Source organism: Chelonoidis abingdonii, chromosome 4, assembly GCF_003597395.2.
Source record: "Chelonoidis abingdonii isolate Lonesome George chromosome 4, CheloAbing_2.0, whole genome shotgun sequence".
Taxonomy (NCBI): domain Eukaryota; kingdom Metazoa; phylum Chordata; order Testudines; family Testudinidae; genus Chelonoidis; species Chelonoidis abingdonii.
This window is the reverse complement of record NC_133772.1, coordinates 49,742,572-49,756,547: the sequence shown is the minus strand read 5'-3', so window position 1 is coordinate 49,756,547 and position 13,976 is coordinate 49,742,572. Positions and strand designations below refer to the sequence as shown.

Sequence of the window (13,976 nt, the reverse complement as noted above, 5' to 3'; positions counted from 1 at the left end):
TCCAGGAATCTCCCTCACACCCCCATGGTGGGTGCTCGGGGGTGCTGCTCCCCTGCTGTTGCCCCTGACTGTAGCCTCATTGGGGGTGAGGGATGGGGCTGCCTCCTTGCCCTGCATGGGGCAGGAGCGGTGACTGTGTGTGGGTGGGGGAGGAGGTGCTGCTGAAGGGTCCCACCGGAAAAGGGACGGGTCTGAGGTGGAAGGACAGCCTCAGAGTCGGTTTGTCCTGGCAGTCAAGATGGGGGGCACTAGGACCCCGTGGCAGCAGTTGCTGCAGGGAGGCAGCATGGAGCTGCACGGAAGAGACAGACTCTTTGCTCTGGGGCCCCGGAAAGACGAGCAGGGACTGGGAGACATTCGGGGGAGGCACAGGGGGTGCAGCAGATGGGGCCAGGGGGAGACACCCAGCCCCAAATATTGGTGGAGCTGGGCTCCTGGGCTCTGAGTATTGCTAGTGCCCAGGCACCATGTGGGAATACAACTTGCCTATGGACAAAGAGACAGGATTGTAAGTGTCCTAAAATAAAATATTATTTCATCCTGGGTCACCATGGCTCCATGATTAGGGAACTGAGCTAGTTCATCCATTTAAAATTATTCTTAACACAAATCAGTAACGTGTCATCTATAGGACCTATTCTGGTCTTTTAGAGAGAGTTGCAGTGGAGCATGCCCTGCTTAGCCTAAGGATATGGTTCATGCAACTTTACAGGTGTTTATTTTCTTCATTGAACGGCAACTCAATATTAGTATCAGCTATATGCATACATAAGTTGGAAAAAGCACTTCCACTTAAGACAACAGAAGGTTGTGTTTAGGCAGCAAGAGCCTTTTGCTAGTTTCCATATGGCTAGGAAGGATACCGATTTTATTCTTGCACTCAAAGCATATAGGATAATTTTTTAAAAAAAATTCAAATATGATTCAGGCTCTTAATTTTAGAGAACTGGGTTTGAAATTACTAGCCAAAAATACACTGTATCCATTCCATACAAGACTATGGAGGCCAAAATTTCAGATAGCATCCAAGAAAGCCAATTGGTCTTCCCAACAAAGCCTCTACAGCTTTTTCTAACGTTTTAAACCTTTGCTTTTAATTATAAAAACCCATCAAGTTGGGGATAATCCTAATGCCCAGGAAAAGAAGAAAAGTGGAAGTGCTATCCAAGTAAATTAAATTGTCAGGTTTGCTGCCTGCCAGGAAAGGACAGCAGCAAGCCTAGTAACACCAGACACAGCAACACTGAGCTGGCAGAGTTAAGGGTTCCCAGAGGGGCTGAGGAGTGAAGCAAAGAGAATAGAGCTGCCTTAGGCAAAAGGGAAGGAGAAAGGGCTGACCAAAACAAAAAGCTACCAGTGCACTCAGTGAAGGACATCAAGCATAGATGTCACATGCTCTTACCAAGAACTGCTCAATAAGCTTGGCATGACATACTGAACCAGCTTTAAAAGTTCAAGTTAATATCTGGGGGAGGTATTTTGGTCCTGACACATTTGGTTCCCTGCCCCCGCTCTTGTTTTCCTATTTATAAAGTCTCTTATAGCATTGGGTAGGTGCTTTAATGAAACTGAAATAAAATGTAGACCAGTGGTTCTTAACCAAGGGTACATGTGCCTCTGAGGGTACGCAGAGGTCATCCAGGAGGCGCATCAACTCATCTACATATTTGCCTCATTTTACAAGCAGTTACGTGAAAAGCACTAACAAAGTACGTACAAACTGAAATTTCACTTTGTGACTTGTTTATACTGCTCTATATCAATGTTTCTCAACTTCAGGGGGCCGTGATTTATTTTATAATCATATGGTAAAAATGATAAAGTACGCAATCTTTCAGTAACATCAGCTATGACACTTTAGTATTTTTATGTCTGTTTTCGTAAGCAAGTAATTTTTAAGTAAGGTGAAATTTGGGGTACAAAAGACAAATCAGCCTCCTGAAAGGGATACAGTAGTCTGGAAAGGCTGAGAACCATTGAGTAGACAATTAACAGTTGAATTTCGTCTAGCCATATTACCCCAACTCCCTCTAACACAGTTTGAGGGAATATTAACTAGCCACTTAAAACCAGGAAGCATTGGCATCAGTTTGCGTCTGCAACAAGGACCATGTGGTTATTCTAGTAGAAACTGACTTAGCAAACAAAGTTATCAGATGGAGTAGTGGCACCTGGTCTCATAGTTGATTTCAGGCTTACCTTCCTCTATCAGTGACTGAGAAGACAAGGAGAAAGCCCTCCCCAGTCCTCATATACTGTTCTCGCATAGCTCCAAATTCTTCTTGTCCTGCTGTATCCAGAACTGAACAGAAGTAGAAAAACTAGTTACTATACTTCATGCTCCTAGTTTGTGAAACTTTTCCTCCTGAAATAGTTGGAGCACAGCAGCTTCTTTTTTAAAAGGGATGTTATTTTATAAATTATGACCTTCCCCAGCATATGGAAAATGACTTATCTGTAGTTTTTCTTCCAATGAAGATATATTGCAAGATTCTTACTCCTGGAACTTAACAAGATGCTGGTGGGACTCCTAACTCAAGGTTTTTTGACTCTTCAGGGCAGTGACCCAGTCATTAGCATTAAGTCTGACACAAACCAGACCTGAAGAAACACTGGTCTCCTCCCTTTGACCAGTTCATGCCAGGCAAAAATAGCTATTGCGCTTACCTAGACAGGAGTCTTACATTGATTGTTAACAAAAGGGGTCTCACTGGAATATTTGGAGGGCAGCATTTATACTCTGCATGTGTGGCAAACATGACAGCCATTAAATTGTATCCCAGAACCACTGCTCAGAAGAATTAAGGCAGAAGTTCTGGTAGTCTTGTACTCAGAAAATAAGGCCCAAGAATAAGGCTCCTAATGCAGAGGATATCTCTAGAGAATAGAAACTGCAGATGCTCAGCATCTCTAAAAACAGAGAAGCTATTTATTTAGTTGCAGACACACTATTTACATTAGGCATTTAAGCTTAGTATCACTTTAAAGAAAGTTTTAAGTTTGATTAGCTCTTTGATAGTCAATGAATACGCAATTAAGACTAGAGTACAAGTTTTTAATCAGGTAGTCATGAAAGCATCATAACTCAAAATACATAGCACAATACAATTTCAGCCAGTACCATCCTCTTAGAATTCAAGTTCAAACAGTTACAGACCATTTAAATATCAATATTTAATTATGCTTTAAAAACACTTACTGTCCAAACGTGCTGCTTTCTCATCTATCACACACTGTTTGGTGTAGGAGTCTTCAATTGTTGGATCATAATCCGTGACAAAGTATGACTGCAGAAAAACAGAATTTATGTATGTGCACAAGACACATACATACAATACACTGTTTAATGCAGTAAGTTAAATATTTGTAGTCTATCAAACTGTTTTCTGCAGAGTTATTTCAGAAGTATTTCATCCAAATTAGACTAGCCAATACATCTAAAATGGTTAAGTATCATTTGGCAATCTCTGGTAATGGCTTGATATGGACGTGGGCAAACAGCATATCAGAGGGAACATTTGTTATGAATCATGGATACATGTCATTAATGTGATAATACATATTAACCCCTATTCTTTTGGGGAGGACATTTATAACTAATCTAAATATTCGCTGGAGGAATTAGCATTTACACTATTACTCTTATCTCAGTCAAATCACATGAGTTTTAGCTGGTTTTCTAGATAAATATTCCAAAATTATACAAGTACTTTAGACAGTTTCATTGCCCCTTCAGACAACACATCAGTGCTTTTATAGTTTTGCTATGCCAGTCCTACACCACCATTGTTGAAGTTTAAAAATAAACTCTGCACCATTTTTGAAATTTAAAAAGTCAATTGGCTGTTTGTGCATCAGTGGACAAGCACCCATTTGAGTATGCAAATCAATTCTATTGTTTAAGTGAAAAGTAAATTCTTTAAGCACTTGACAGCCTCTTTTACTTGCCACCTAGAAGCTGAATGAACCTGTAGATTACACAAAACAGTCATTTAGAACAACAATGGGGAATAGTCCCTTGTTTACTTCTGGATTCACAGGCCTTGGCTACACTGGAGAGTTGCAGCGCTGGTGGTGGCTTTACAGCACTGCAACTTACTCACCGTCCACATTTGCAAGGCACATACAGCGCTGTATCTCCCTGGCTACAGCGCTGCATGTACTCCACCTCTGCCTGGGGTATAACGATTGCCGCGCTGGTGATGCAGCGCTGCTTCGCCAGCGTAGCCACCAAAAGCGCTGTTACTGGCCTCCAGAGGTATCCCACAATGCCTGCTCAGCCACTCTGCTCATCAGTTCAAACTCTATCCCTCCTCAGTGACATTGACTAATCCTCAGGAATTTAAAAATCCCCTTCGTGCTCAGCCAAGGTGATGCAATCATGTCTTCAGGTTGGGGACCAGCTCCACGCCCAACAACCAGCTAGAGCCAAAGGCGAGTGCGACCTCATGTGTAGGGGAGAAGCTGTGCAGTCACTGTTGCTCAGCCGAGAACTCGTACATAGGAGATATCAAGGGCCATGCGGAAAAGGGCCATGACAGGACGCGGTACGTGCAGGATTAAGTGAGGAGCTGTGGATGCTACTGCAAAGCCCGGAGGGAAACTGCCGCTCTGGTGCTGCCCCACGACTGCGTTTTATCAAAGAGCTGGACGCGATACTGGGGTGACCCCACCCATCCAACCACGTGGACATCGAGGAGGGGGGGGGAGGCAAGGAGGAGTGCGAGAGGAACCGAGAGGAGGATGGGAGGGGGGAGACACCCGAGTCCCAGCATAGCCAGGAGTCTTCTCACAGAGGAGGTAGCACAGTCGCGAGCAGCCTACTTGGTGAAGACAGCGAGAGCGGTCCGTAGACACTTTTAATTTCGTAAATATTTTCGTGGAGAAGGGAGGGTAGGCGCTAGCTAGAATGTGAATAGCCCACTTGATTGGTCATAGCTATGCAATAAATGGCCTCTGTAATCTCTTCAAAGTTTCAGCCTGGTGGAGCAAGCGGTTTGGCAAGTTATATAAGGAGGCCATGGGGTCCTGTCCCAGTAGTAAAGACGTACCGCCACTTGTGTGCGTGCGAGGGGGGGGGCATATTGCTGACACAGGAACCGCATAGGAGCAGGCACAGTCCGCATGCTGTAAGAAACCCTCGCTCTTCCAGTGACCCAAGCAGCGAGATATCTCCCAGGTAACCCCGTGGAAATGTTGGGAGATGTTCAGTGTAGGGCCCCTGCAGCTGTTTGCTCCCCAAGCACAGAACCTGCAGCACACATGACAATCAGTCCCCTTACTCACCATTTCAGGTCGCCCTGTGGGTTATGTCGCTCTTTGGTATGGAAAATTATGCTAAATGAAACTGTAAACCATCACTGTTGGAAAAAAACTGTCTGAGATATAAACAATGCTGCCTCTGTTAACGTTGCTTTTGTCCTTTCCACAAGCGACCTTGAGTTCAGCTGCCCGTGTAAACAGCACTCAAAGATCCAAAACCTGCGGAAGAAGCACGAAAAAGCAAAGACAACTCTCGCAACAGTTATTGATCCAACTCCCCTGCCCCCCAAGAGAGAATAAAAAACTGCAAGGATTGAGGAAAGGGAAAGCAGACCGCCAGGAAACAGCAGCTCAGAAGAAGAAAGCACAAAGGTCAGCGATAAGCACCTGGTGCTGCCTAAGTGACCCTATCCAGCACTAGTAGCCATGCAAGAAGAGCACTAATGCACCACCACGCCACCTCCCGTCCCAAAGCTCTTTCCTGGTTCCAAATCGAGCTCCAAACCCCTTCCCCAGCATCCAGGTTCTACCTCACCAGCTGCGTCTACACGTATGCACCAAACCAGCCCTGAGAACACGACCCTTACCCCTGCACTCAACTCCATCACTATGCAGCTATAGGCATCTGAAGTCAGCAGCATGCTACAGCACTCCAACGACATCAACCGATCGACAATCCTAGATCGTATGTTCCCCACCCTAAGCCCTCCCCTCTTTTAGTCCCAAATGTTGTGTCTCTGTCAAGACAAGTATTTTTTTTCAATAAATGAATCTGCTTTGAAAACGTCTTGGTATGCAAAAGTCAAAAGATACCGTACCCCAGGAAAGAAACGTGCACGTCAAATCCGCTTACGAGAACAGATTCCTACAACATGTTAACACGCACTTCACTCTCCGTCAAGCGACAAACATTACTGTGGTTCAGCCCAAATTTCCCTCCAAGGCATCCCTAATCCTGAATTGCTCTCTGCTGGCAAATCAGCTCAGGGCATGAACCTCAGAGGTCCATGCGACGAATGTTCACTTCTCCCTTCACAAATATATGGGAGGTAACAGCATGCGGATATTAACCGCAAGGATAAGCTGCTTCCCCCCAGGTCCTATTCCATACAGAGATCGGCCAGCGACCGCCTGTAATAGGCCAAAGCACAACCATAGCTTTGGACCCTGCTCAGCCTGTAAGTCTGAACCCGTCCTTGCCTGTCAAGCCTCTGTATACGGTTTCATGAGCCAAGCATTAAACGGGTAAGAGATCTTAAGGAACACAATGGGCATTTCAACATCCCTACTGTGATCTTCCAGTCGGGAAAAAAGTCCCAGCCGCAGCTCCTGAACAGCCAGTATTCCGAAAGATGCGTCATCATGCACCTTCCAGGCCATCCGTGTAATGCAGTGAAACACCACACGTACCACAAGCACCGGAGAACCATAGAGAAATACCCTTCAATTAACGGACTCGGATCCAGTGGGGTGGTGTCAGAAATGGAATAGCGTCCCATCTATTGCCCTCCACCAGTTAGGGAAACCCATTTGCAAAGCCATCACAACGCCCTGCAGTCCCCATGAGTCACGGTTCCTTAGCAGGATGCGATTAATGGCCCTGCAAACTTGCATCAAAAACGACTCCACATCGACTTTCCCACTCCAAACGGTTCCCAACCGATCAGGCTTCGAGTGCCAGCTTCCAGACTGCAATAGCCACCCGCTTCTCCACCGGCAGGACAGCTCTCAATCTCGTGTCCTTGCGCCGCAGGGTGGGAGCGAGCTCAGCACACAGTCCCATGAAAGTGGCTTTTCTCATCCTAAAGTTCTGCAGCCACTGCTCGTCATCCCAGACTTCCATGACGATGTGATCCCACAACTCAGTGCTTGTTTCCCCCAAGCCCAAAAGTGGCGTTCCACGGTGCTGAGCATTTCCGTGAAAGCCACAAGCAATGTCATGTTGTACACGTCAGGCAACTCGCAATCGGACTCGTCACTTTGGAGCTTAAGGAATAGCTCAACTGCCAAACGTGATGTGCTGGCGAGACTAGTCAGCATACTCCTCAGCAGTTCGGGCTCCATTTCCCACAGAAATCACGCTGCACAGAAACCGTTGGGAGATTCACAATGGCACCAAACGTGGATGGAAAAACAGGGACTGCTGGCATGTAAAGCGATGCATCACAGGGCATTGGGACAGGAGGCAGAATGACCCGTACCCTTCCGTCCCCTTCCCACAACCCACGGCGCCAAAGTGGGACGAGGTGCTCATAGCTGCCCATAATGCACCACTCCCAACAGCGCTGCAAATGTTGAACCTCAGAGGTCCATGCTTGACTGAATGTTTCACTCTTCCCTTCACAAATATTATGGAGAGTACAGTACGCAGATATAACTGCAGGGATGCTGCTTTCCCCCAAGTCTAGCTTCCCATAAAGAGATCACCACCGCCCTTTTAAACGGCCAAAAACACACTTCACAGTCATTTGGCATCAGCTCAGCCTGTAGTTGAACCGGTCCTTGCTCCTGTCTCACTCCAGCGCTTTCCCTACACAGCTGTACGAAGACAGTTGTAACTCCCAGTGCTGCAGACCTCCAAGTGTAGCCAAGGCCACAGATACCGTAGGCAACATCCTTTTCTTTTAACCCCATAATTCAAACAAAACTAAATCTAAAAAGTATATTATTAGAACAAGCTCTCCAAATATAGCTTTGTCAGCATGAAAGCTACAAGTATTTCACTTACACATCAGCATAAGAATGTTGTAGTTAAAATGCAAACCATCTAAAAGCCTGGACAGCCATAGTTTTACACAACTCACTAAGGCCTTGGCTATAATTGAGAGTTACAGCGCTGATGGTGGTTTTATAGTGCTGTAACTCACTCCCCGTCCACACCGGCAAGGCACATACAGCGCTGTATCTTCCTGGCTACAGCGCTGCTTGTACTCCACCTCTACGAGAGGTATAAAGAGAATAGCACTGCTGCTGCATCGCTGGGGTGCCAGTGTAAACAGAGAATAATCTTAGTATGCTTCAGCTGACCTCCTTCCCATAATCCTTTTAAGTAAAGATTACTCTTTGTTTTGTTGTGAACTCCGGGCTCCCGAAGCTACTTATCAAAAAAACAAACACAGCTACTGTTTGCTGTGAATGAGCAGAGGCAGTCAGAGTGCTCCCTTCACAGCTAGTGTTTGCTTGAAGAGAGGGAGAGGGAGGAGGTTTGAGGAGAGAAGCAGCATGGCATGCGGGGGGGTGGGGTCTGTTTCAGTGTGGCTGCTTATCTGGTCTGTGAGGAAAAAAACAAATAGCTGTTTGCTTTCAGTGAGTGAGAGAGGGAGTCGGAACTTGCAAGGCAGCTGTGACACAATGTCAGCTCCAAAAATCCACACTCTCCCCCCCCCCCCGACACACACTCCACCCCACACCTCTTTTGAAAAGCACGTTGCAGCCACTTGAATGATGAGATAGTTGCCCATAATGCACCACTCCCAATGCTGCTGCAGATGTGGCCACGACAGTGCGCTGGTAGCTGTCAGTGTGGCCAGACTGCAGCACTTTCCCTACTCAGCTGTACGAAGACAGGTTTAACTCCCAGCGCTGTACAGCTGCAAGTGTAGCCATACCCTAACTTTCTCCACATTATCACAGAATCTGCAACATCTACATTACAAAAAACCTGCAGAGCGAGACTTCAATTGACCTGGACTCCATGGGGCAAAACCAAAGCAGTGTCAATGTTTCCACTCTGGTCGAAACCTAAGCTCTGACACCTGCTTAGGGGGAAGGGTTTGAAGTAAGTGCTACAGGGCTAGGCCCATTTCCCTTGCTAGACAATTCAAAAAAGGAATGAGCCAGTTTTTTGTGTGTGTGTCTGTCTGTGTGTGTCTGTCTGTGACAGAAGTAAGCCCAGCCATCCCATGTGGTTATAGGGAATACTAAAAAGGAGAAAAGAGAAGACAAGACATATTAAGCACTAGAATTACAAGTATCTGTAACTAACAGATCACAGAATCTACAAAAACAAAGCAGATTGTACCATGGAAGGACAGCTTCTAAAAGAAAGCTATTAAAAATGTTTTGACTTGGCATCTTACCAACCAATTATAACAGTTAGAAACCAGAATTTCACTTGCAGTTTAACTGTTTTGAGTGTGTTGTATATTCTAGTCCAATTGTCATCCCACATTCACATAAAGAATATAATTTTCCTTTGCCGTAGTAACAGTAAGGCCATTCTTTCCATTCTTCTGAAGCTCCAATTCAAGGCAGTGTTGCTATGCAATCACGGCCACTTCCTCAGTTTACAGTACTTCCCGTTCTAATGTATAAAAGCAATGTTATCATGGTCCCTAGAGAAAGTCAGATATATTTAATTTGCAACTACTGCTACAATTGTCTGATGCTTTATCACAAGAGTAAGGAAATCAAAAACATACAAGAAAATGATTTTAACTACCCAGAGATCAGCATATGCATTGTAATTTGATCACTTTTCACTGTAGATATCAACTATCCATTGAAATATATCCACCGCAGTTCTGTCACCTCCACATTCTGAGCAGGGGCAATAAAAAAGTAATTCCAAGTGGAATTGCCTCCTAACGAGTACAATAAAACTATTGAATCCCCTTCCACATGCATATATCCCTTTTTAATCCCTTAAATTTAAGGAAGCTATCAAATTCAAATTCATTCTGCTCTACTTTAAGGTCCCAAGTAGTTTTGTCTCCCTATCATCTTCTCATTTCTTCCCAATCCTTTCACATTACTTTAGTTTCTCTCCTGTTTTCACTTTGTTCCTTTTGTCATGCTGCTCTATACAATTCAAGCCATCTCCAATAAGCACCTTTGTTCTCTCCTCCTTAGGGAGAAATATTCAAAAGCACCTGCATCACTTAAGAGACCAAGTCTATCAAAAGTCAATGGAACTTAAGACACTTGGGGTCTGGAATAAAATTTTCCATTCATCCAGCAATAAATCATCCCTTCTTTCTTCCTCCTCCACCAAATCTCATCACTCTTCCATTCCTGAACTATTGGGCTGTGTCTAGATTTCACAACCTAAAATAATGCAATCTCTTCAGGGCAGGGAAAACTTACTAAACTTGGAATGACAAATTATGTTTAAGTTGTATGTACATCGCTCAACGGACATTTCAAAACTTTACAATACACATCTCCCACAATCACTCACAAGTTTCTAGCTCCATCTCCTCTCATCCTTCTGCTCTGGATATTAGCAATGTCTGTCCATCCCCGTGGACAAAGCATCAAGCTATGTCACCTACTAGTGCCTCATGAACATACAGAAAAGTCATATTGGCACATCCAAATAATTAAGATCTTATATAATCAATTATGAGCAGTCTAAAAAAAGGATATTCATTTAAAAAGGTTAAATAGAGAGGGGCAATATGGAAACATGGAGAGTTTACTGTGTTCATTTCCTTGTTGATCTGCCAAAAGACTTCACATCATATTGTTACCCTGTACTTGGCTATGTCCCTCAGAAGGTGTAACTACATCAAGCTGTGTAATGGTATTATGTCCATTTTGGACTTAGCTACAAAAGGTAAAAATGAGTGACCTATGCAAGATTTACATACACCCATAAGAGAGAGTTAACACATTAGCCAGCTACAACTCTGTTTTATAATACAGTACTTAGAATTATTTATCAGCATTCCTGTATGCTCCACTTATAGCTGTGGTTGCTCGCACTTTTTCATTTGAGAGGGTCATTTTCAGAGGTTTATAAACTTTGAAACATGCTGTCAGCACATGCAAACAAAATTTTCGGAGCATCATAACTGCCAAATTTTGGTGGACTTTTAAGGAGGCAGCAAAAGGTACATCTGACACAAATGCAGCCCCCTTCCCAAATTTTGAGTCCCTGGCCAGAATCCAGGAGTTGCAAAGAGCTGGTCAACGAAATGGTGGTAAGAATTTTTAACACAGGCAAACTGATACTCATTTCCCCCTAACCTCAGCTTTAACTGAAAATTTTAAAATAAGTCAAGTCTCAGGCAGATGCCGGGCAAGGAAAATTTCAGCCATAATTGTTAAAGATTTGACAGAACTACAAGCCAATTGAAAACTGGGTCTTATAACATTGCCATTAGGTAACCTTAACTGTAGGCACCACCTTCAGCTCCACCTATAAGTACAGGGTTTTAGCATGTCACCAACTGTCCTCACCACTATTCAATCTCTTTTGTATATTTGGAGTAGTTTCTACCCCCAAAGTCGTCTGACTCAGTTAAGATAAATGTTGGATCATACGCTGAACAAGTACATACTAGTTTCCTTAGAAACCAGCAGCCTTGCAAAAGCATCTTGTGCAATATATTAGTATCAAGCCACTTGTGAAGTGTTATTTACCATGTGTGACTATATGCACTTTGGGTTCCTTTGAAACTAATGGATCAGTATATAAACTAAATACATTCTGTACCTGCTAAACTACTTAGTAAAGCCATGAATATTAGTTACCATTAATACAACACTGATTAACACAAACAACCAGAGCTCTTGCCAAAAAAAAAAAAACACAACACACACACACCACACAGGGCTATGCAATCTCTCAGGTCTAAGCTGTTTGTCAAATTAAGCAAAAAGTATGTTATATCCTGCCCGCACAAATGAAATAAACACATTTCAAACAAAGTAACAGATTCATCATAGTTTCAAAAACAGGAAGTTGCAACATAATTATATCAAAAGTCTGCAAGAATAGAAAGAGTTGGTATTTTTACTTTGCATATATTAAAATGTTCCTAGTTTTGAGCACTTTCATGGATGTCAAGATATTTAGAGCATTCGACAGAAACATCCCCTATATAATCAAGTCTGCCACATCTTTAGTTCCCAAACCACAAATTCATGCGAGGCCATAAAAATATGATAGTACCAAAACTGTTTCAGCTCTGTACTTTGCAAAAGCCAGGCAAGTTTTCAGAAGTGGGTATTCAATTTTAGGACTATGACAGTGAGAAAAGCCTAGCTGAACTACATACTGGGAAATAAGTTTTAAGAAAAAATGGGAAAGAGTTAAAAAAAAAACCAACATTTTTAGATGTAACTTTACTCTGTGAATAGATCAAATTAAATTACTGGCTTGTCATTTAGTCAAATATGATAATATAAAAATGAACACCTCCAACATATACTGTAATTTAAAGCCAGTATTACAATTTATATCCATAAAGCAGGGTAAGAAGAAGAAATATTTTAACGAGTTAAATAGAAAAGAAAAATGAGTCAGATCAGAGTCAAGTCTGAAAGGAGCTTCCAAAAGAGCTTTTAAAGACATAAAAGATTAATATTTATAGGATTTTGTATTATAAGTATTTTCTTCCCTCTTTCAGGAGATGGTCTTCCCCCCCATACACAGCTCAAAAACTATCAGAGTTTGTAGTTAACATTATACCATTAGATGCCTGTCAAATTCTGAAACACAGGCTTGACATTTGAGTGGAAGATCACAATTCAAGTCAGCTTTTTAAACACACCGTTCAGTACTGAGCTCAAAGAAATAAAAGCACATGCAAATACTAGGTCAGCTTACCTGTAAATTGGGATCTCTCTAAACTATGTTTTGTATAGATTATGGAAGTTTGCACATGTATAGCTATATCAATATAGTTTAACAGCGTACATTTCCCTAATCTAGGCACAGCCTTACTTTCCCCTTACTTAAGAGGCACTCTTTTTAGCAGTAAAATTTAAAAATAGGAGCTGTTAATTCCCTGAAAAGATGCAACACAGCACTATCAATATGTAGCAAGCCTGGTTCACAAGTTTCCGAACTGCATTATTTGGAGAACTTGAAAGCAAATAGGCTAGGTGGTTGGGCAAAATGGATCTCCTCGGATTAGTTACTTAAGTAAACAAAGTCGTCTTCCCTCTTGTTCTCTTCACATTTGAGTTTACAGAATCTCTGCAGGAATCTGAAGCATGGTGTGATGTCAAGACTGACATTTATAGTAAAAGAATGTGATCCATCATAAAGCAGAAGTACTAAAGCATACAACAGTACAAGACAGCAGCATCTTTGAAGTAGAGAACATAAGAAGCCAATGTTAAAGCAGTAGCGAAGGAATTTTTACAAAAGCAGATCCAGTATAGGAGGCATTAATCCTGGAATACAATTCTCCTCAGTCTTCTCTCAGATAAGGAAAAAGAGTAAAGAAATCACCACTGTTGAGCTACAGAGTAAGGAAAGCATTTTGGAGGTGAAGGAAATATAGTGTATAAACAATCATTCTCAGCACCATGTTTGCTGAATGTTCTGGAGGAAGGCAGCGTGGGCTTGGGGAAGCTATTCTCAAACTCAGAACTGTACCTGGAAGAGATCGAAGTCTCAGGCCTTGTCTACATTTAAAACTTAGGTCAGCTAGTTACATTATTCAGGGCTGTGAAAAATTTCTACACCTTATGCAACGTAGTTAGGTTGCCTAACCTTCAGTATAGGTGCAGCTAGGTCGATGGAAGAACTCTTCTGTCAACCTAGTTACTGCCTCTCAGAGACGTGGATTACCTACACTGATGGAAAAAACCTTTGTTGACATAGGAAGCATTTACACTATAGCAATATAGCTGCAGCCCTGTAGCTGTGACACTATGGGTACGTCTACACTGCACGATTATTTCGAATTAGCTTAAACCGATATTACAAAACAGATCTAATAAAATCGGTTTAGCGCGTCCACAGTGGGATCCCGAAA

The 13,976-nt window shown here is 43.0% G+C and overlaps 1 protein-coding gene across 1 annotated transcript in view; it reads right to left on the bottom strand.

The window, feature by feature from the left end:
- RRAS2 (RAS related 2) overlaps window positions 1-13,976 on the bottom strand; it is a 94,977-nt gene that overhangs the window by 20,822 nt on the left and 60,179 nt on the right. Inside the window, 2 exon segments of the mRNA XM_032767131.2 lie at window positions 2,200-2,302; window positions 3,200-3,287. Of these exon segments, the coding sequence (XP_032623022.2) occupies window positions 2,200-2,302; window positions 3,200-3,287 (191 nt within the window).